The sequence below is a fragment of the Neofelis nebulosa genome, chromosome 7 (genome assembly GCF_028018385.1).
Source record: "Neofelis nebulosa isolate mNeoNeb1 chromosome 7, mNeoNeb1.pri, whole genome shotgun sequence".
Classification (NCBI taxonomy): Eukaryota; Metazoa; Chordata; class Mammalia; order Carnivora; family Felidae; genus Neofelis; species Neofelis nebulosa.
The window spans coordinates 31497314-31521403 of NC_080788.1; the positions used below are offsets into that span (position 1 = coordinate 31497314).

At 40.3% G+C, this 24090-nt stretch overlaps 1 protein-coding gene and 1 pseudogene across 3 annotated transcripts in view; both read left to right on the forward strand.

The window, feature by feature from the left end:
- PTPN9 (protein tyrosine phosphatase non-receptor type 9) overlaps positions 1-24090 on the forward strand; it is an 83026-nt gene that overhangs the window by 4110 nt on the left and 54826 nt on the right. Inside the window, exon 1 of one of the 3 annotated variants that reach the window (XM_058736993.1) lies at positions 22129-22465. The exons of 1 other annotated variant lie outside the window; for it this stretch is intronic. In XM_058736993.1, the coding sequence (XP_058592976.1) occupies positions 22250-22465 (216 nt within the window). In that variant the 5' untranslated portion in view covers positions 22129-22249. Of the gene's footprint in view, positions 1-22128; positions 22466-24090 lie in introns of those variants that run through there. One more of the 3 variants, XM_058736994.1, reaches the window with a different exon arrangement.
- On the forward strand, positions 14934-20513 carry LOC131516238 (small ribosomal subunit protein uS8-like; annotated as a pseudogene).

Below are 24090 nucleotides of genomic sequence, written 5' to 3' on the forward strand. Positions count from 1 at the left end.
AAATAAGGACATTGTTCATTTTTACATATACTTCTGAAGGTCATCATTATTGCTTTGTAGTCCCATTTCCTATCTAGGCATGTGCTGAACTGATATATCAAATTCTCATTTGTAACTCTGATGTTTCTTGCCTTTATTTTTTCAGTTCCCAGTAATTAACAGAGCTTACAATTGAGTTACAAGAAAAAGTGAGCTTTGCCTTTAATAAATTTACATGAATAGCAACAGGGTAATAACAGTAACTGTTTCCTGAGTTTCTGCTTTGAGTCAGGCTCCGCGCTGGGCATTTCACATACGATTAATCCTCATACGATTGGAATTATTACCTCATTTTGCAAACAAGAAAACTCAGACTGAGAGAAGGAAATTGCCCAAGGTCGCATAGCTAGCAAGCATGGAGCCATGATTTCCACCCAGTTCTGGGTTATTCTGCCTCCACTGCAAATGTTCCCTGTATTATACTACATAACTTCTCATGAAGCAGCTAGTTACCTTACTAAGATGTCTGCATGCATGTATAATAGTTAATTGTGTTGGTTTGGGTATTGATATATGTGTATTTGGTTTTGATGATGTGTCTTAAAATATGGTTTAAAAATTGCACAGAAGAAAAATTTTGGAAGACCTTTACTCAGACCTATTGCCAACAGAGACATACACAGTCTATGCAAGAAATTGTGATGAAAATACTCTTGAGAAAATATGTGTTCCCTAAGATAGGGTTGACAACTCTCCATTTTGAGGTGTGGTCACAATAAAAATTTAATTTTTTGATATCTTCTTTAGCTTTTGTATAGGAGAAATAACTATTCATGGAACCAAATATGAAGAATAGTATCTCTCCAAACTTTATTTTTTTATTTTTTTTAACATTTATTTATTTTTGAGACAGAGAGAGACAGAGCATGAACGGGGGAGGGTCAGAGAGAGAGGGAGACACAGAATCTGAAACAGGCTCCAGGCTCTGAGCAGTCAGCACAGAGCCCGACGCGGGGCTTGAACCCACGGACAGTGAGATCGTGACCTGAGCCGAAGTCGGCCGCTTAGCCGACTGAGCCACCCAGGCGTCCCATCTCCAAACTTTAAAAAGCTAGGTGTTTTGTATGTTAATGTGTACATATAAAAGCCTTTCTTCATGGGCTGGCAAAATTATAAGTTTGGCAGTGTGAAGGGTAATTTCTACATATCAGCATTAGTCTTCATTTTTATTATGTTACTAATTGTCTTAATTTCACTTTGCCAGAGCATATACTAACATTTGTAACTTGACCTGAAGTTGATAATTTTTGAATTATAGTTAACTTGAAAGATAATTAAGGGTTTCTTGAAGGGGGGGATAAAAAAGGGGGTCTCTTACTCATCTGTTCTATGTCTAAAACCTACAGAAAGTTTAAGTGGGACTCCCTGAGTTACATCTGTTTGCGCATAAGTTGTGAGAACTCTCTCTTTGTAATCAAACCATAAAATAAAGACTCACCTAGGATTCTAAGGATACTCAAATTCAGAAATTAACAGCTTTTAAGGGTCTTGATTTTACATGGATTTCCCAGTAGTGATTAATAGGATAGAAGAATAGAGTAGTTTTCAAGGCGCCTGGGTGGCTCAGTCGGTTAAGCGTCGGACTTCTGCCAAGGTCATGATCTCACAGTTCTTGAGCCTTGAATCAAGCCTTGCATCGAGCCTCGCATCGGGCTGTGGGCTGTCAGCTCGCAGTCTGCTTTGGATCCTCTGTCTCTCTCTCTCTCTCTCTCTCTCTCTCTCTCTCTCTCTCTCTCTCTCTCCTGCCCCCCTCCCATGTGCGCTTTCTCTCTCTCTCAAAAATAAATAAACTTTGAAAAGAACAGTAGTTTTCTAAAGTACTTATGCATTTATGCATATTTTTATTTTATGTTGTTTAATTAATTTATTTTTGTGATAATGATTTCAGGAATTGAATTTAGTGATTCATCACTTATATAGAACACCCAGTGTTCATCCCAACAGGTGTCCTCCTTAATACCCCTTGCCCATTTAGCCCATCCCCCACTCAACACCCCTCCAGCAACCCTTAGTTTGTTCTCTGTATTTAAGAGTCTCTTAAGGTATGCCTCCCTTTGTTTTGTTTTGTTTTAATTTTTTTAATGTTTATTTATTGAGAGAGAGAGGCAGAGTGTGAGTCAGGGAGGGGCAGAGAGAAAGAGGGAGACACAGAATCTGAAGCAGGCTCCAGACTCTAAGCTGTCAGCACAGAGCCCGATGCAGGGCTTGAACCCATGAACCGTTAGACGATGACCTGAGCCAAAGTCAGATACTTATCTGACTGAGTCACCCAGGCTCCCCTTTCTCTCTGTTTTTATATTATTATTATTTTTTTTTTTATAAAAAAATTTTTTAAACATTTTATTTATTTTTGAGACAGAGCATGAATGGGGGAGGGTCAGAGAGAGAGGGAGACACAGAATCTGAAACAGGCTCCAGGCTCTGAGCAGTCAGCCCAGAGCCCGACGCGGGGCTCGAACTCACGGACCGTGAGATCGTGACCTGAGCTGAAGTCGGATGCTTAACCGACTGAGCCACCCAGGCGCCCCTGTTTTTATATTATTTTTGCTTCCCGTCCCTTATGTTCATCTGTTTTGTATCTTAAATTCTTGTTTTACTTTTTTTAAGATTTGATTTTTAAGTGGGGCGCCTGGGTGGCTCAGCTGGTTAAACGTCTGAGTTTGGCCCAGGTCATGATCTCACAGTTCGTGAGTTCGAGCCCCACATCAGGCTCTGTGTTGACAGCTTGGAGCCTGGAGCCTGCTTTGGATTCTGTGTCTCCCTCTCTCTCTGCCCCTCCCTAGCTCACGTTCGCTCGCGCACGTGCGCGCTCTCTCTCTCTCTCTGTCAAAAATAAACTTAAAAAAAAAAAGATTTGATTTTTAAATAATCTCTACCCCCAACATAGGGCTCAAACTCATAACCCCAAGATCAGGAGTCATGTGTGCCACTGACTGAGCCAGCCAGGCACCACGCATATTTTCATCTTAGACCAAAGTTGTTGGTTTTAATAACTTGTATAATGCTTCTTGCACATTAAAAATAATTCATGAATTTCTTTAAAGTTGCTGTAACAAATAATCTAATATTTATTTTTCAAAGCCTCTAAAGAAAATTTCTATTTTAGAGTTAATGTTGTTCAGAGCATTATTGTGAAGTTAGTAAGTTAGTGCTTACATTGTAAGCACTCAGTAAAGTTAGGCTTTATCATAATATTCTCTGTTTTTGAATAGTGAAAGATTTTAGAGCCAAGTTAGCTTAAACTAATCCCAAGGGAGAAAAATATTTATATTTACCCTGGGGATTATCACTTAGCATGGATTCATATGAATGCCAGAAAATAGTTATCTTGTAACTCTATCACATAGTTTTCAAAAACCTATTCTAATTCTATGCTGTGGTTTGTGTTCTTATAACAGGGATCATCTGAAGCTAAAAATTTAACTGCCTTGCAGTGGACTTCAGAGATTTTTGGCATTTTTCCCAAGGGCAAGGGTTTTTGTCCTGGTTCTTGTGGCCAAGAACTTCCCTTTTCCCACAGCCTCACATGTCCTGTGCTAAATGTCATCTGTCCCCCCAGAAGTATCCATACGTCAAGGACCAGATGATTCATAACATTAAGTAGAGGCCTTCCAGAGAGCGGAAAGATGAAGAATTCTCATTATTTTCGTTATTGCCAGTAACTAATGATATTGTAATTAACAATCAGGTGAAATCTCATCTGGATGTGAGAATTTTACTCTGTTAAAATTTCTGAGCATATCAATGGCCTTGGACTTCACTTTTGTGGATGTTAAGGAACCTGGAGGTTTTCTCTAGGAACCTGACTTTTGGTCAGGTTCAATTCAATTAATGAATTGAAAAGTAAGACACTTCCTTTGGAAAGGAGCTGAACTGTTTCACAGAGGTAAAAGTTAAATGTTCTCTCTCTCTCTCTCAAAAATTCACATTAAAAAAAAAAATTAGGTGCCATCGTCCTAACTCTGTTCATATGCTAAAACCTACAGTGCCAGTTACAGCCATTTCATGCTTGTTCTACCACCCGCCTCGATGTCTCACAAAACTGGGGATATTTCCTTTTTCCAAATCAGTCATTATCATATTTGCCACCTGTGCATGCCTCTGTACAAGAGCTCCTTGGTTGCTCTTTCTGGCCACTGGAATAGTCCCTGTTTTTTATTCCTCTTCCTCCGGAGTAGGAGCAGATGTTCCTGGAACAGGTATTTTTAGCCTGTATTCTTCAGTGCTGGAGGGCCTATACCTGCTGGAAGGAGCACTTTCATGTCTGACTTTGAAAAGACCTCTTGAGTAACTAACTGAAATGGCATGAGATAGGCAGCAGGGGTGGGAGACTGAGATGCCGTAGAGCCCATGGGAAGAGTGGTTTGTTTATTAAGGATTGGTTATCTCTTAGATCTAGATTATGAAATGATGAGAACAAAACAGGTTAGAGGTGACTTTTTCTTTAGTCTCTGATTCTAAGAAAAGCATTCCATTTTTCTCTAGGAAAGACCGTTTCTGTTTTATGTATTGGTTTCCTCTGAAATACCAAACCCACCCAAAACACACATGCATAGTTCTTGTCTTTTATTCAGCACAGGTGGCACAGAAATGACTAGCTTTATGGAATTCTTATGAAACCAGAATTCTCAGAATTGATGGGTGGATTCTAAAGAGAGCTGTCTATGACTTTAGTACTGAAGTGTCTAGGGACATTAATCCGTAAATTACTTGTTCATTCCTTGAACTGGCTAAGTTTTACGTTTGTATTTGCTTTTATATATATCATTAATTAAATGATATACATCATTATTAAAATAATATTTTTAAAAATAGTCTTAGGTTCTCTACAATGATCATATATTTCTTTTATCATTAAAATCAATAACATCTTGTAAAAAGTGCTGCATGCACTATATAAGTGTGGGATTATGTTATTAAATGCTGAGGGGCTCCTGAGTGGCTCAGTCGGTTAAGTAACTGACTTCAGCTCAGGTCATGATCTCATGGGCTCTAGCCCAGCATCGGGCTCTGCTGGCGGTTCAGGGCCGAGACACACTCCCTCTCTCTGCCCCTCCCCTGCTTGTGCATGCTCACTCTCTCGCGCGCGCTCTCTCTCTCTCTCCCTCTCTCTCCCTCTCTCTCTCAAATAATAAACGTTAAAAAATTTTTTTAAAATGCTGAGATCCTGGGGCGCCTGGGTGGCTCAGTCGGTTAAGCGGCCGACTTCGGCTCAGGTCATGATCTCGCGGTCCGTGAGTTTGAGCCCCGCGTCGGGCTCTGTGCTGACAGCTCAGAGCCTGGAGCCTGTTTCCGATTCTGTGTCTCCCTCTCTCTGACCCTCCCCCGTTCATGCTCTGTCTCTCTCTGTCTCAAAAATAAATAAACGTTAAAAAAATTTTTTTAAAAAATGCTGAGATCCCAGTATTTAAAATTAATTAAAATCTAGCCTTTTTCTAAACAGAACTAATTGCAAGTGAAACCTGGGCCTTTTGGGAGATGATGGCAATAGCAATAAGTCTTAGGTAAACTTCAGGAATCCCCAGCTTCCTTTCTGGCTCCAGTTTTATTTTATATTTTTGAGTTTGTTTTGGTTTCCTTTTTTAAGGAACTTTTAGGAACCGTTAATTAATGTAAATAAGTAACATCCCTTACAGTTACAAAACGCTCAGTAAATAGTTGTGCTAATAGTATTCTTATTCTTTCTGCAACACCAAACAATTTTTTTTCAGGTAAGTAAAGGAAGAGTAATTAAGAATTTAACTTTGTAGCAATGAGATAGAGGATTTCAAGATTGCCTGACTTCTGACAGTTACCATGCATGAGTAATCTAGAAGATGGTAGTGGGGATACCTGCCGCTGATTTTATGCTGTTATCACTTTCTGCACCATTCATTAGTTCACTGATTTATTTAATCTTTCTTGGTTATAGATTACCTTTAGGTGCATTGGTCAGCATTGTCTTTTTTATTTTTTTTTCCCAGTTAAAACTTTAAAGGTCATCTGATCTAAAAATGACTCATTTGTGGAGTGCGAAGAGTAACAGTTTATATTATCTTCTATATCTTTCTTTTTTAAAAAAATATTTTATTTATTTTTCGAGAGAGACTGTAAGCGAGGGAGGGGCAAAGGGAGAAGGGAACAGAGGATCTCACGTGGGCTCTGCTGACAAGCTGACAGCAGCGAGCCTAACGTGGGGCTTGAACGAACTCACAATCCGTGAGATCATGACCAGAGCCAAAGTTGGATGCTCACCTGACGGAGCCACCCAGGTGCTCCATCTTCCTTATCTTTCTTAAACAGCATTTGTGAAAACATTCTCATTCCATGGCTTATCTCAGTGGTTCTCAACCAGGATGATTTCAAAACAGCCCTCTCGGCCCCAAATAAATGTCTATGTCTAGAGATACATTTGATTGTCACAATTAGAGGGTGCTACTGGCATTTGGTGGGTAGAGGCTAGGAATGCTGTGAAACATCTATAAATGTATAGGACAGCCCACCACAACCAAGAATTATCAGACCCAGAGTGGCAATAGTCCCAAGGTTGAGAAACTCTGTAATTTAGTTTTGTTTTTTTTTTTTTTTTAGAGAAAGCAAGCAGAGGAGAGGGGTGGAGGGGGGAGGGAGAGAGAGAGAGGGAGGGAGGAGAGAGAGTCTTAAGCAGGCTCCATGCTCAGCACCTAGCTTGATGCAGGGCTCCATCCCACGACCCTGGGGTCATGACCTTAGCCAAAATCAACAGTCATCCGCTCAACTGACTGAGCCACCCAGGCTCCCTGAGGAACCCTAGTTTATATCTGAAGGAATTTTGTAGTTCTTAGGAACAGAGATACAAATTCCTGCTTTTTAGTTGAAGATAGGTCTTTGGTTAACACATTTAGTATTTATTCAAATATGTGTCCCCAGATACTGATTTCTGGGATTAACTTTATGTACTGAAAAGTGAAAAACTCTTGTGTTTTATTTTATAGCATAACCATCACAGAGTATCGATTAAATGAGCCATTTGCAGGGGTTTTCAGGGATGGGAGGGATTTTATGTGACAAGGAGAACATTACTGAGCCCTGCCATGTAATGATAATGGGAGGTGTCATTTTTGCTTTCCCCTCTAAGTGTTTCTGAGCTTCTGTTCCTCCAGTGAGTGAGGTGATTATTATGTATCTTCCTTTTCATGTTAATGTCTGCCAAGAGGAAGGTTTTACAGATTATAAACAGAAAATCTGTTCATTCAGCAATCATAATTGTCTACTGTGTACCAAGTTCTTGATCAGCATGGATGAGGGGCTCTCTGTCTTTGAGGAGTTGCCCTCTAGTTCTAAGCAGTTCTAGAATTGTGGGGTACCCACCAAGGAAGAGGCCCTCTTATACCCAGTGAGGGCAGGATCTCTGTCTCTATATCCTTAGTGCACATTGTGAGATCTCAAAATACATTTGCTGAGGAATGAGTGAAAGCATGTTGAAATTATTTATTCCTCACACAACCCACGAAACTGGTATTCTTTTGCTCAGGATGATTGTCTATGTGATAATTGGGATGATGCTCAGAGGCTTTCAGTAATTTACCAAGGAGGCAGCACTGGGACACAAACTCTGATTAAATGCGGTGCTCATTCTAATAAACTTCGTCTGTTTTACCGACATATTTCTATGTATGACACACCTATATACATATACACCAGAAATAGCTCTCTCGGCACTTGGGGGTTGAAGATTCCTGGTTTCTGCTATTCCCAAGTTTTCCTACAGAGAAGTGGCTACATTGTTACTAGCTGGTTATTGTACATTTATTTATGAAAGAAATTATATGCTTTAATGGGGTTAATGAACTTGGGGGTTCATATAGGTCTCTGGCTGTACCTCTCAGAATGTTAATAGGTCTCCCCTTTGCCTTTATAAAGCCAGTCTTTAGTCTTTTATATATAAAGTTTAATCTTTCATGTATTATAATCAGCATAATGGGGAAGCATATGTAATATACATCCTAGGATGAAACTGTAGCTTTTTTTTTCTTTAATTTTTTAAATGTTTTATTTATTTTTAAGACAGAGAGAGCCAGAGCATGAGTGCAGATGGGGCAGAGAGAGAGGGAGACACAGAACCCAAAGCAGGCTCCAGGCTCCAGGCTCCAAGCTGTGAGCACAGAGCCCGACGCGGGGCTCGAACTCACGAACTATGAGATCATGACCTGAGCCGAAGTCGGATGCTCAACCAACAGAGCCACCCAGGCACCCCTGAAACTGTAGCTTTTTAAATTGTTTTTCCTTGGCGCCTGGGTGGCTCATTCAGTTAAGCAGCTGACTCTTGATTTTGGCTCAGGTCATGATCTCAAGGTCGTGGGATATTGGGCCCCACGTTGGGTTCTGTGCTGAGCGTGGAACCTATTTAGGACTCTCTCCCTCTCCCCGCCCCTCTCATGCTCTTCTCTCCCAAAATAAATAAACCTAAAAATATAAATAAATAAATAGTTTTTTTCCATGATACCTTCACTTTGCTCTTGTTTTGGCTGCACTTAAGCTAGAGTTTATTTCTCAATTCTTGCCAAGTGTAAAAGTTGAGAAAAATTTTTCCTAAAAACAAAAAAAAATTTTTTGTCTCCTTCTTTCACTTTCTATACTCACAGGTTTCTCTCTTAGATTCATAAAGGAAGAAAAAGAGTTATCGAGAGGAAGACCTGGAGCCTCAAACATAATACACAAGCATCAGAAAAGCTTTACTTGGGAAAAGCCGTTTGTTTCACTCAGTGTAGCTCTTCCATGCCAGGAAAACCCCTGAAGTGATGAGAAAATATTTCTAGTGAGGTTAGGGACTTAACAGTGATACAGCTAGCAAGATTAAAATATACAGGATTTCCAGTATACTTTTGTTTTCAAAAACATAACTGTACATCTTTTTTTTTTTTTCTTTAGCGATCCAAAACCATTTTCTTTCATAGCCGATATCAAACTAAGCAAATGCTAGCTTTGGAGGTGATTTTGTGAGAAAATTAGAAGCAACTGGAAATTTGTGTTTTGAATGATAATGCTTGGAAACTCTAGTCAGGACCTCTAATTGTTATCGTGCTGTCCTTATAGTGCTACAAATATTGGTAAAAGCCCATGTCAAAACTTGTGATAACAGTAGTGACTAAGCATTTACCTATTAGGATGACTGTAATTTTTTTAAAAAAATTTTTTTAACATTTATTTTTGAGAGACACAGACAGAGCACGAGCGGAGGAGGGGCAGAGAGAGAGGGAGACACAGAATCGGAAGCAGGCTCCAGGCTCTTGAGCTGTCAGCACAGAGCCCGACGCGGGGCTCGAACTCACAAACTGTGAGATCATGACCTGAGCTGGTCAGTTACTTAACCGACTGAGCCACCCAGGCACCCCAGGATGACTGTAATTTTTAAAAATATTTATTTATTTGGGGGAGAGTGCAAATGGGGGAGGGGCAGAGAGAGGGGGGCAGAGAATCCAAAGCTGGCTCTGTGCTGACTGGCTGACAGCAGCGAACTCAGGAACTGTGAGATCATGACCTGAGCCCAAGTCCGACGCTTACTCAGCTGAGCCATCCAGTGCCTCTGGCTATAATTTTTTTTTAAAAAGAAAGAAAATAGGGGCGCCTGGGTGGCTCAGTCAGTTAGGTGTCCAACTTCGGGTCAGGTCATGGTCTTGAGGTTCTTGAGTTGGAGCCCCGCGTCGGGCTCTGTGCTGACAGCCCAGCAGTTCCTGAGTTCCTGAGTTCGCTGCTGTCAGCACAGAGCCCGCTTCGGATTCTGTGTCTCCCTCTCTCTCTGCCCCTCCCCTGACTTGTTATCTGTCTCTCTCTCTCTTTCAAAAAATGAATAAACATTAAATAAGTAAATAAATAAATAAATAAGACAGAAAATAACAAGTATTGGTATTGTTGGTGGGAGTGTAAAAGGGTGAAGCCACTGTGGAAAACAGTTTGACGGTTTCTTAAAAGATTAAAGGTAGAACTACCATGTAACCCTGCAATTTTACTTCTAGGTGTATGTCCATGTCATAGCATCAGTCACAGTAACCCAAAGGTAGAAGCAACTTGAGTGTCCGTCGACAGATGGATAGTTAAACAAAATGTGTTATATACATACAATGGAATATTACTCAGCCTTAAAAAGACATGAAATTTTGATATATGTTACCAGGTGGATGAACCTCAAAAACACTGCTTATTGGGGCACCTGGCTGGCTTAGTCAGTGGAGCGGGTGACTCTTGATCTCAGGGTTGTGAGTTCAAGCCCCATGTTGGGTGTAGAAATTACTTAAGAATGAAATCTAAAAAAAAAAAAAAAAACCAACAACCCACTATGCTTACTGAAATAGGTCAGACACAGAAAGACAAATATATGATTCCATTTACATGAGGTAACTAGAATAGGCAAATTTATAGAGAGAAAGTAGAGCAGTAGGGTTGGGGGAAGATGGGAAAGAGGATTATTGTTTAATGGGTACTGAGTTTTGTTGGGGGTGATGAAAAAGTTTCGGTATAGATAGTGGTGATGGTTACCCACCATTGTGAATGTATTTAATGCCACTGATTTGTATACTTATGAATGGTAAATATAATGAATATTATATGTAGGGGCATCTGGGTGGCTCAGTTGGCTAAGTGTCCCGACTTATGCTTTCAGGATGGAGCCCTGCCTGAGTCAAGGATTCTTGGTCTCTCTCTCCCTGTCTCTCTGCCCTCCCCCGCTGGTGTGTGCACCCTCTCTCTCCCTCTTTCTCTCTCTCTCTTAAAAATAAAACACATTAAAAAAAGGAAAAAAGATAAATATTATGTGTATATTTTACCACCATAAAATAATGGTTAAGCACTATTCTAATTGCTTTACAGGTTTTAATGTTTTGGTTAGTGAATAATGCAGCTGGTGAGGCATAGGAAAGAGAATAGGTGTTAATTCCACTTCTGGTTTGGCTGCTGATCTTGAGCCTAGAATCGCTTATGTAAGTGCCATTTCTCAGTTACAGAATGTAGCTATGTTAATAATTTGTTAGGATGTAAATTGTCGTCTGTTTTTAAGCTCTTGAATGTTTCACATGTGAGATCCAGTTAAGGTCTACTCTACTCTGTAGGAGAATAAGGAATTTTCTGTGTGGGACAAAGCACTGAATGTTATGATGCAAATGGACCCAATTTGTACAGCATCTTCCTCTTCCCCCACCCCCACTCCCAGTATAGTTCTGGGAGTGACTTGAAATATTGATCTGGAGCAGTGGTTCTCAGAGAGTGGTCTCCAGACCAGCTATGTGAGCATGCCCTCAGAGCTTTTTAAAAATGCACATATTCAACTCCCACCCCAGACCTACTGAATCAGAAACTCTAGGCTTAAGGTTCAATAATCTATATTCAACAAGCCTCCAAACGCACACTCAAATTTGAGAACTGGTGATCTAGAGAATAGGGTGTTGCGTTGGTAGGGGAACCATTTAAAAGTGGGTTTAAATACTCAGGCTCACTTCAGGAAGAGAAGGCCTAGATTTACAAATTGACTCTAGAACTGTAAGTATAGAACTAGTTTGAACTGGATGAAAGCTCCAGGTATTGTCTGATTCTAGACTAGAACTCTACTGTTCCCTGGTAAAGGAACAGTAAGGCAAAGTTCTCAAAACGCTAGCATTTACCATGGTTTCTCTCATCCAAAGAAAGAGCAGAGCCTGTACCTACTTTAGAAATAGAAATTGAACCACAATGTCTACATGGTTGAAAACAACAGGGCATTGAGACACCTGATGTCCCCTGCAGATGGCATTCCCTAGAGACATGCTTGGCTTCCAAGGGAGTACTGAATGAAAGGAGACACAGGCTGTTCTGATTCGGCCAGGAAAACCTGCCAACTTTGACAGGGCTATTCCATAGGGAAGCTCATGTTACTGCAATGTCAGTTGCCCTGATAATCTGGACCTAGGAGTTACCAGATTTTACTGTCTGAATCCTGCCAGGGAGCTGAGCCCAGTTCTAATTGGAACTGAAAATGGGGCGCTGCAGTGAGGACAGCCAGATTACAGGCCCCTTTTGCAGGCTTCATTCTTTGTAGGTTTGCAAATGGCCTCTTAGGTACAGTAAACTGTACTACTTGTACTATTTTAGGAACATGAATAGGTTTGCCCTTGAGTTTGTTTATCTGAGAGCCTCCTTAGGCTGGGAAGTATTGATTCAATGAGTTTGAAATGGCTGAGGTGTGAGGTGTGACATTGCCTAATGAAGTGCTCTGGCCATCTGTATCCCTTTCAGGGAGTAATGGACATTTAGGAAGAGTTCCAGTGTCTTGAGTATGTGATAAAGACACAGGACTCTGTTACCTAGAGTACAAGTTGTGGGGCTTATCTTAGGAAAAAAGCAAGAGGCTAGTTACATTTGGTGGAGACTAGCAGCAGCAGGTCTAATCTACAGGCGAAGGCCAGGTTAACAACAGCTCTGACATGCCAGATCCTAGAGTTGTGAGCTAGCAGTCATCAAGTCACTCCTCTCAGATCCATGTGACATGAGCAAAATTGAATTTGAGGTGTGTGTGTGGAGAGGGAGAGGGAGATAAAGATGAAGGGAGGAATGTGTTAGTTATTGAGGAACAGAAGTAGTTGACAGGTAACTGCTATTGTGTGAAGAGGAAGAAATATAGAACCAGGAAGGGGACTAGTTACTGTGGTTTCAAAGCTTCTCACTCTTCTGATCTTTTCCTGAATTGATTCTCATTTGCCGGTAACCTTAAAATTTAGCACTCAGGACTGAAGACAGTCTTACAAATAAAGTCTGATGGCCTCCTTGTTTGGGGCTTACTTGTTTTGGACACTGTGCTTCTGTAATGTGTTCCAAAATCACAATAATTTTTGGCAGTGTTGGCAAACTATTGACTCATAAGTTCAAGTTAACTAAGATCCCAAAGTCTTTTCTTATGTGTTCCTGTTAAATTTCTTCTGGTGTTTCTAAAATTGATTTTCTTGCACTTTTCCTGTATAAATTGTATTCTGTTAGATATAATGTTCACTGAGCATTTTGTGAACATTTTTGTTAAGCCTTATGTGCCAAGAATTTTACAAATATTACCTTTTCTCTCCTCTTGTAACAATTCTGTGAAGTGTAATTTCTGTTTTATAGAATAGAAATTAAGGCTCAAACAAATTAAGTAATTTGCTTGCGTTCTAAACAGTGAAGTAGAATCAGGCATTCAAACCGGTCTGACTCCAAAGTCTCTTGCTTTTGAATACCATTCTTGCCCATTGTTCCATCCCGTTTTGATCTTTTAGATCTGTGTTCTGTTTTAAATATATTTGTTCCCTGGGGCACCTGGGTGGCTCAGTCAGTTGAGTGTCCGACTTCAGCTCAGGTCATGATCTCACGGTTCGTGAGTTTGAGCCCCGAGTCGGGTTTGTGCCGATAGCTCGGAGCCTGGAGCCTGCTTCGGGTTCTGTGTCTCCCTCTGTCTCTGCCCCGCCCCCCTCTCGCTCTGTCTCTGTCTCTCAAAAATGAATAAACGTTAAAAAATTTTTTAAAATATATTTATTCTCTTAGCTAAAGGCCCTCTTACATTGTCAGCATGACCCAGTGATCTTATCTAAGTCATTTATAACAGTGGGACCGGGCCAGGTATGGATGCAGAGCAAGTCAAGGGAAAGAGCATGGCCTTTAGAGTCGGATTGGTTTTGGAATCTTGGTCATATCATCACAAGTGGTGTGATATGGCAAGGTCCTTAACTTGTCTGGGCCTCTATTTCCTTATATATAATAAAATGCCTTAATACCTACAAATGGGCCTGTTGGAATGGTTGAATAGAAAATGAATGCAAAGTGCTTTAGATTATGGCCCATCCCAGCATACTGTATGCTCTCAATAAACATTAGTCTACTTGTCTCTCTCATTTCAGGGAATTCTTTAATGTCTTTTTATTTTTTTTTGTGTCCTTTAAAATTCATCCCCCCAGTCCTATTGATTTTTTTTTTTTTTTTTAAATTTAATGGACTGTCTTTCAGTATAGTTGTTTAGTTTCCCACAGGGCTATCATATGCCCCACTGTGGCAGTATACTTGGCTATAGAAAGTAGTGGTTAAGAGCTATACCACAAATTTCTGCTGGAGTGTGAGCAAGGTGCTTAAAACTCACTCTGCCTCAGTTTCATCACGTGTAAAATGTGGGTAAAAATACTACCTACCATGAAGAGTTGTTATAAGGATTAAATAAGTTAATATATATGAAGTCCTTGGAACAGTGCTTGGCAGATAGTGCTGTTTAATCTTTGCTAGTATTAATATCTGTAAGTTACAGATAATACCTACCTTGTATGGTTATTATGAGAAATAAGTGTGTCAGGCGCCTGGGTGGCTCAGTCAGTTGAGCGTCCAACTTTGGCTCAGTCATGATCTCATGGTTCATGGGTTCGGGCCCCGTGTTGGGCTCTCTGCTGTCAGCACAGAGCCTGTTTCGGGTCTTCTGTCTCCTTCTCTCTCTTCCCCTCCCCTGCTTGTACCCTCTCTCTCCCTGTCTCAAAAATAAATAAACATTAAAAAAAAATAAGTGTGTCAACTGCTTAATATTTTGCCAAGCAAATAAATATAACAAATTAATAGAAGGAAATCTCACTGTGAACAAAGATATCATGAAACACTTGTCAAATGCCTTGCTAAAATGTAAATCTCTTCCATGTATTGGTGATTTTCAAACTTTACCATATATAAGAATCACCTGGCGGAGGGGGACAGGCACCTAGTGGCTCAGTCAGTTAAGTGTCTGACTTCAGCTGAGGTCATGATGTCATGGTTTGTGAGTTCGCTGTCAGCGCAGAGCCCGCTTCAGATCCTTGGTCTCCCTTTCTCTCTGCCACTACCCTGCTCGCATGGCTCCCCCTGCCCCTCTCTCTCAATAAATAAATAAACAAATAGACACTAAAACAAAAAAAAGAATCACCTGGGGATCTTGTTAAAACAGATTATGATTCAGCAGGTTTGTGGTGGGGCCTGAGAGTGCATTTCTGAACAAGCTCCTAGGTGAGGCCAGTGCTGCGGACTTCATTTTGAGCAGCACTGTAATATTCCGTTCCTTTCTTTTTCAGTCTAGTTGTATTCTTTCTTGAAAGACTTGTTTTTAGTAAATCATTTCTGATAATCACTACTCCCCTTTCTAAAAGGTCAAAGCGCACTTAAAAAACAAACAAACAAAAAAACCCGTTGGCTAAGCTAGGTGTGTATGCATGTAAAAGAAAGATAAATTGTACGGTCTACTGGGGATTGATGTCAGAGACTGGGAACTTTTGTAACCCTCAGTAGACATCCCCTCTTTGGAATTAGGACCATGTTTGCTCATTCTCAGGTTTTGATAACCTTGCTCATCCTTAAGGTTCTGCAGCAGATGTTCATCAGGCTCCCCTGGGATTCTCAGGATTGTTAGGTTTTGCAGGTCTGGAGACTTGAACTGATTTGGAATAATCAGGGGTTCTACCATTCTGAGCTTCAGTTCTTGCTTTCCACAAGGCTTGTTCTTCCCCTCTTCAAGTTGAAGATGATACTTGTTGATAGAGAAATGGAAGATCTCTCTTTCTGCCATCTTTCCATGTTGCCATAATGGTGTGCGTGAATGTCCTGGCAGATGCTCTCAAGAGCATTAACAATGCTGAAAAGAGAGGCAAACCAAATGCCAGGTTCTTATTAGGCCCTGCTCCAAAGTCATCATCCGATTTCTGACTGTGATGATGAAGCATGGTTACATTGGCAAATTTGAAATCATCAATGATCACAGAGCTGGGAAAATTGTTGTGAACCTCACAGGCAGGTTAAACAAGTGTGGAGTTAAACAAGCTCCAGGTTTGATGTACAAGTCAAAGATCTAGAAAAATGGCAGAATAATCTGCTCCCGCCCTGCCAGTTTGGTTTCATTGTACTGACAGCCTCAGCTGGCATCATGGACCATGAAGAAGCAAGACAAAAACACACAGGAGGGAAAATCCTGGGATTCTTTTTTTAGGGATGTAATACGTACGTGCAAAGAAAATGCCTCACTGAAAAAAAAAAGAGAGAGAGAGAGAAATGGAAGAAGAGGAGTTGATCTAGACGGTTCTCACAGAGCCCTTTTTGTTAGCCTTAGCTTTATTAACAGGCCTTTTGGGCAGTGACTTTCCTGGCACTTTTCCTTTAGGTCAGAACCACCATTCTATTATCTTTTTGACTGTGCCCTCTTCCACTTTCTGTATACATGTGTATGTGATTTGAACATCTATACTCAATGGAGAATGCTGTGCAACCATACTAGTTAATACTTAAAAAATTTTTTTAATGTTTATTTTTGAGAGAGAGAGAGACAGAGACAAAGTGTGAGCGAGGGAGGGGCAGAGAGACAGGGAGACACCGAATCCAAAGCAAGCTCCAGGCTCTGAGCTGTCAGCACAGAGCCCGATGAGAGGCTTGAACTCTCGGACCGCAAGATCATGACCTGAGCCAAAGTCAGACGCTCAACCAACCGATCCACCCAGGCGCCCCCAGAATGTCACTTTTGAGGGTTTCTGTAAAAAAATACTAGCATCTGTATTCTCTTTAGAATTTTAGGTTTTTCAGATTTTAATTTTGTGAAACCTACATTTTTAGAGGCATATAACAAATGGATAAAAATGTGGGCTCTCCATCTGCACTGACAGCATGGAGCCTGTTTGGGATTTTCTCTCCCCCTCCCTGCCTCCCTCTCTCTCGAAATAAATACTAAAAAATAAACCTTTAAAGTTTTAGGGAAAAAATGTGGGCTCTCCAGAGTCAGAAAACCTGTGTTCTGACGCAGCCTCCACCACTTTTCTCATTTGGGGACCTTGGGCAAGTTAACAGTTGGAAATCTGAGTTTTCTAATCTTGCTACATGGATAAGAGTATCAACCTCCTTAGGGCCATTGAGAGGACTTGACAGTCCTTGTAAAACTATCTGGTAGTTAGAATTCAGTATCAATAAATACTAGTTGTTGTTAACAGCTAATTTTATTAAAGGTCTAATGTTATTTAAATCACTGTGGCAAGGTTTACATAATGCCTTCACAGCCAATTTTTTGATTATATGAGATGGACAGGTATTATCCCTTTTTGGATGAGGAAACTATGGCCTGAAGAGTGTTGACTGGGCTCAGGTACACATACTGTGGCAGAACTGGGTCTTTACTCCAGGATTACTGGTGCCACATCTAGGACTTGCTCTCTTAACTGCCTTCTTCTGACAGCACTTTAGTTGTTGGCTGTCACACTTTTCAAAGATTACATGGTTACTTTCTCTTTTTCAACTAGTCTGTCTGCTTGGTTTGGATGCAGTCCAGTATAGTAGTTCCTCATCCTTTTAGGATGAAACTGTCAGCAAGAATTTTCTACTCCTTCTCCCCCTTTAAAATAAATACCTATTCGGCAAATGACAAGGTGCTTGAAGTTCCCTATCTCTAACATTCTTATTACCACACCAGTTTTGGAACCTGAGTCAAGAAAACAATCCATATTCTTCATCATTGAGCAGACTGAAGGGTACTCCAACAGCTGTATCATGTCCCTTACTCTTGTATCCTCATTCAGAAATTCTCCAGTGTGGTTTGTGGATTTCTACTGGAGACTATCATTTTGAGACACACTGCCATCGGTCTTCCCTTTTTAAGATTTGAATGAGATTTGCCCATTCATTGGTGTACTGCATTCACAAATCCATTAACTCCAATTTTCCCTGGTAGTGACCATGTCTTATTCATTTTATAAAATTCATAAACTTTAATTTATTTTGGATATCTTTATTATAGATGTCTTAAGATATTGGCAACTTAATTTTTGGGTATTTTCTTTTGTGACTTAATAGTTACCTCTTCCATTGCTTTTCTTCTCATAGCATTCCTGGTTTTTTGTCCAGTTTTATCCTGGAATTTTTCTCTTTTCCTCTATATTCAGTTTTGAGTTCTCATAGATTGGCAAGTAAGTGTTCAGACAAACGTGTTCCTCCTACTCCCCGTGAACAGCATTCATTTAGCAGACTGAGAGCCCATAATCTTTTTTATACATTTACTCATTAAAATGGTGCCAAGCACTGTGCTTGGTGGGGAGTATGCAGTTGTGCATCTCCCCAAGCTTATAGTCTAATGGGAGCAGACAGATAATAATATAAGCTTTTATAATACTGTGTGCTTATTTATTTATGTATTTTAATGGATATTGTTTCTTTTTTTTAATTTATTTTTTATTGTTTCAATTTAAATCCTTGTTAGTTAACATATAGTGTAATAACGATTTCACGAATAGAATTTAGTGATTCATCACTTATATATAACACCCCAGTGCTCATCCCAACAAGTATCCTTCTTAATACCCATTGCCCATTTAGCCCATCCCCCCACCCAACACCCCTCCAGCAACCCTCAGTTTGTTCTCTATATTTAAGAGTTGCTCATGATTTGAAGAAGTAGGATTTAGAACGGACACCTAAAGAGTGGTAAGTAGTAGACCAAGTGGGGGTGTAGGGGAAGAATGTTCCAGTATGATCTGGAAAGTCAACTCCAGTTTATTGACAGACATTCACATTCCTCCTTTTTTCCCCTAAAGTCTCAGCTTGCAATTGGAAAAAGATAAACATTGTTGGCTAAGACCTCTCTCACCCCCTGGGTCCTCCAAGTCCTTTAGATTCTTATTTTTTCCCTAGAAAGACTTTTCAGGTTTCTTCTGGTTGTTTGGTTTGCCACTTCATTAACCAACTGGAAGGGGTAGCAGTTGGCAAGCTGCTGGTTTTTTTCTCATAGTGACCAACTATTCCCCACCCTTGCCCCGGGACTCCATGTGGGAACCTGAATGATTTTGCTCTTGCTGGTGGTGAAGAGCCTTCTGTTTATTCTCCAGATTTCTGTTTTCTTCTTTTTTTCTCTTCTGTCTTACCATCTTCTGTTCCTCAACCTCTTGACATGTATTTTCTCTTCTGACAACTTAGAAATGTTTACTTCCTTGTTTTCTTGTTGAATCATTTCCTCCATTGTCTCTGGGAGCTCTTTATCCTCTGATAACTTTAATCTGGAGAGGTAGGTTTTTAAGCCTGGAGGAGAGATGCCAGCTTGTGTTTACTAAACATGCTATTGACAGATGCCACCAGGAAGAAAGTGAGTGTGGCACAATCCCTGCAGGAGCTTGGAACATCCCCCTGTTTAGGGCTAGGAGCTAGGAGTTCCAAAAGCAGCTATAAATCCCCTCTTTGTCGAGCTCCCTAAACTCATTCCTTTTTGCCGTGATATGAAGACTATTAACAAACTTATCATTTGGTGGGATAGTTTAAAATACTTTTTAAAGCAGTGTGTTCAGATATTCCTGTTATATATTTTAGTTGAAAGCTATATAAAATTAACACATTTTATTTTTTTAGTAGATAATAGAGTCACATGAAAGAGAACATGGTAAATATTTCCTTCTCTTGCCATGTCTCTCAGCTACCTAAGTTGTCCTCTGAGACCTAGGGGCCTCTGGCAGGCTGCCCTAAGGTGGGCCACTTTGGCATGAACATTATTTTGGGTTAAAAATAATCAAAACCGAGGAGATACAGGAAAAGCTCTCGTTCAGGTCTTCAGCTGCCTAAATTTACATTGGAAAGGAGAGCCTATACCTGGAAGAAAGCTATTAAAACTGGCTCCCCTTTACCTAAGAAACTTACCTGCATAATAAGGCAACCTTTGTTTTTCAAAATACAGCTTTTCACCTTCCTGTAATGGCTTTCCTCCCCCTTTGTATCCTCCAACCTACCCCTCTCTTTAGCTCACGTAAACTTCTTGTTGCCTCATTGTCTTTGGATTTCTTGTCTGTGTGGATTCCCCATATGTACACTATTAAATTTTATTTTCTCCTGTTAATCTGTCTCGTGTCAATTTGATTCTAAGTCCAACTAGAAGGACCGTGAAGGGGTGAGGAAAGTCTCCCCCAACTCCCCGACAGAGACAACCAATGTTACTGGTTTCTTATATATTCTTGCAGAATAATTTTGTGCCTAGGCAAACACGTGACATATATATTATCTGACAACATGAATGATAACATGTCTTGTATTTCTCAAGGCCATGTGAAGTGGAAAGACTAGGATTTGAAGACTTACATTCAAACCTCAGCACCTTAGCTCTGTCCTTATTAGTTTAGTAACCTTGGGCAGCTTGCTTAAGCTCTGGGTACTTTGATTTCTTTATGTTGTTAATAGTACTTAGTATATGTACAGTTCCTTCTTTGGTGCATGGTAATGCTTCACAGCTGGTTGCTACCTTTGTTATTTCTTGCTGGACCATATTCTTTGGCCTGTGTGAACTGGAAGGAGCAAGAAGTGAATGGATTGAATTGCTTTCTTTACTATAATATGTGATAAATGCTCTCTTACATATAGAAGGGAATCTGATGGGCACCTGGGTGCCTCAGTCACTTAAAGCGTCTGACTTTAGCTCAAGTCATGGTATCATGGTTTGTGGTTCAAGCCCCACATCAGGCTCTGTGCTGATGGCTTGGAGCCTGGAACCTGCTTCAGATTCTCTCTCTCTCTCTCTCTCTCTCTCTCTCTCTCTCTCTCTGCCCCTTCTCCCACTCACACTCTGTCTCTCTCTCTCTCTCAAGAACAAATAAACATTAAAAAAATTTTTTTAGAAGGGAATCTGAGCCAGGGGAGACAGAAATAGCATTTTTGAAAGGAAGAGAACGTCTTTTGCTCCTCAGGTGTTAGAGCCTGACTATTCCTGATCTGGGGCCTTCACACACTTGGCTGATGGTGTGCTGATAAACCCTAGCCCTTCACTTCCGCTGGTTAGGAAGTTTTTAACACTGAAGAGCTTTTCACATTAAATAGCTAAATTAACCCTTCTGTATTGCCTGAAGCTTTGGACTCTTGTGGGAAGCTTAAAACTTGGTCAGCCCTACTTTGAGTTTCCTGCTCTTCAGTTCCAAGTGTGATGTTAATGCTTTAATAGCAGTTAGGTTTTTTTCTTCTTGGTTCTTACACAGTCAGTGCTTGATGTAATCGATGGAAGAGTCTGGAGTTTTAGTACCATTCCCATTTTATTTCATCAGAAGGATTGTATAAGGCCTTTCTTCATGGTTATCTGGCCTTAGCATTTTTTAAAGGTAAACTATAATTATATTTTATTTGTTTATTTTTAAGTAATCTCTATGCCCAACGTGGAGCTCCCAACTCACAACCCAAGATCAAGAGTCACATGCTGTAACTACTGAGCCAGCCAGCCAGGGGTCCCTGGGATTTGTAGGACTTTAAGTTTGAAGTTCACTTGGCCTCTTAATGTGTAAAAGAAAGAGATTTTATGTCTTGCAGTACATGAATACCAGAATAAAAAGACCTGATAATGTGGGATATTTTTTAAAGTAAGACAGTTTTTGAATACCCACTGTGCAGTGTTCTGTGTTGGATGTTGTTTTAAGCAGCTGCTTGTGAGTTCCCAAACTACTGTTGTCCAGATTGCTGAGAGTAGTCCTATTAATGATTTCTTTCATAAACAAATACATTTACTGTATCCTCTGAAGGGACTTGATATTTAGTATATTGGTAGAGAAAACTTAATTGGGGAACCACTGGAAGGTAGAAATGTTTACCCATTTGAATATGTGGACTTAGGAATTGCATGTCATGTTTTATTTGTTAGGAAACAGAATCTCTTATAGCGAGGGCCTGCACAAAAAGCAGAAAAAAAATTGGAGACATTAAAATGCCCCATAGTTTCTCTGACTTTTTAAAAGAAAACATTAAAAAGAAAATGAAGGGGCGCCTGGGTGGCTCAGTCGGTTAAGCGTCCGACTTCAGCTCAGGTCACAATCTCGCGGTCCGTGAGTTCGAGCCCCGTGTCAGGCTCTGGGCTGGTGGCTCAGAGCCTGGAGCCTGCTTCCGATTCTGTGTCTTCCTCTCTCTCTGCCCCTCCCCCGTTCATTGCTCTGTCTCTCTCTGTCCCAAAAATAAATAAACGTTAAAAAAAAAAAATTTTTAATGAAAATGAAAATAATTTTTTTTTGAAGTTTGGTCCATGGAAATAGAGCAGTTAAATAGGGATAGTGAAGAAAAAGTGAGTTAAAAAGAACTTCAGCTACCTCCATTATGACCTCAAACTTTCTAATTGATTAAGTTCTTTCCAGCTTATCTCTTAACTCAGGCAAAGCATCCTGTGACGGAACCGAAACTATCCCCTCAAGCAACAAGAACTGCCCTGAGCCTGCAAGACCCCGTGTGATTGACTCCAAGACAAGGATCCAGTGAACCTTCACTGCCCACGTGCATGTACCCACCCACCACTGTCCCACATTTTCCTTATATAAGCCTGGAAGTATTTTCAGCACTTTGGAGACAGTCTGAGCCGCTAGTCCGCCGTCTTCCCGGTGTTGGCCTCACTGAAATAAACTCCTTTCTTGTTCCACCACCGCTCGTCTCTGTGCCTCTGGATTTTGTCAGCAGCCAGTGGCCGAACCTGGTCTGTTTGAACCCCCAGAGCCAGGTGCTCTTGCATCCCTGCCCAGCCCCCTACATGAGTAGAAACAATTAGACTTGAGCACACTATACTTTAAAAAAAAAAAAATAACACGAAGTAGGTCTGATTGCAAGCACTACCTCCACTGCTTTCCTTTGTGTATTTTTCGGCAGCTTTAAGAACAACCCAGGAATTGCCCCAGCTGGAGGTAGACTAGAAATGCACACGATAAACCACTGAAATGTTAAGTTTTTTACTTGTTTAATCAATCTATGTATATTCATTTTTTATGAAAAAATGTTTTTTTCTTTTTTAAAAATAAAAACACACCTGTCAGAATGACTAAAATAAAAAACACAAGATGGGGCACCTGGGTGGCTTAGTTGGTTAAGCGTCCGACTCTTGATTTTGGCTCAGGTCCTGATCCCAGGGTGGTAGGATTGAGCTCTGCTTCTTGTTCTGGACTGGGCATGGAGCCTGCTTAAGATTCATTCTCTCTCTCTCTCTCTCTCTGTCTCTCTCTCTCTCTCTCTCTCTCTCTCTCTATATATATATATATATATGTATATCCCTCCCTCTCCCCTCCCCACCCCAAACACACACACACACACACACACACACACACACACACACGCAAGAAACAAGTTTTGGCAAGGATGTGGAGAAATAGCAACCCTCGTGCACTGTTGGTGGGGATGCAAACAGTGCAACCACTATGGAAAACACCATGGATGGTCCTCAAAAAATTAAAAATAGAAATATCCTGTGATCCAGTAATCGCACTACTGGGTATTTACCCAGAGAATACCAAAACACAAATTCAAAGGGATACATGAAACCCTATGTTTACTGCAGCATTATTGACAATAACAAATTATGGAAGCAACCCAAGTGTCCATCGATTGATGAATGGATAAAGAAGATGTGGTGTGTGTGTGGGTATATGGATGTATGTGTATGTGTATATATATACATATATACATATATATATACATATATACACACATATATACATATATATATGTATATATATGTGTATATATGTATATATATACCCACACACTGGAATATTCAGTCATAAAAAAAAAAGAATGAAATCTTGCATTTGCAAGAGAGTATAATGCTAAGTGAAGTAAGTCAGAGAAAGACAAATACCATATGATTTCATTCATATTTGGAATTTGAGGAACAAAACAAAGGAACAAAGAGGAAAAAAAGACAAACCAAAAAACATTCTCAACTATAGAGAACAAACAGATGGTTATCAGAGGGGAGCTGGGGGAATGAGTGAAATAGGTGAAGATGATTAAGAGCAGCCTTGATGATGGGGCACCTGGGTGGCTCAGTCAGTTAAGCGTCCAACTTTTGGTTTCAGCTCAGGTCATGATCTCACAACTTGGGATTATTGCAGAGCCTGCTTGGGATTCACTGTCTCCCTCTCTCTCTGCCCCTCCTCTGCTCATGCTCGCTCTGTCTCAAAAATAAATAAATATTTTTTTTAAAAGTACATTTGATGAACACTGAGTAATATTATGGAATCCTTGAGTCACTATTATCATACACCTGAAACAAATATAACACTGTTAACTACACTGGAATTAAAATTTTTTAAAAAGGAAAAAATAAATGAAATATTGCCTTTAAAACAAGAA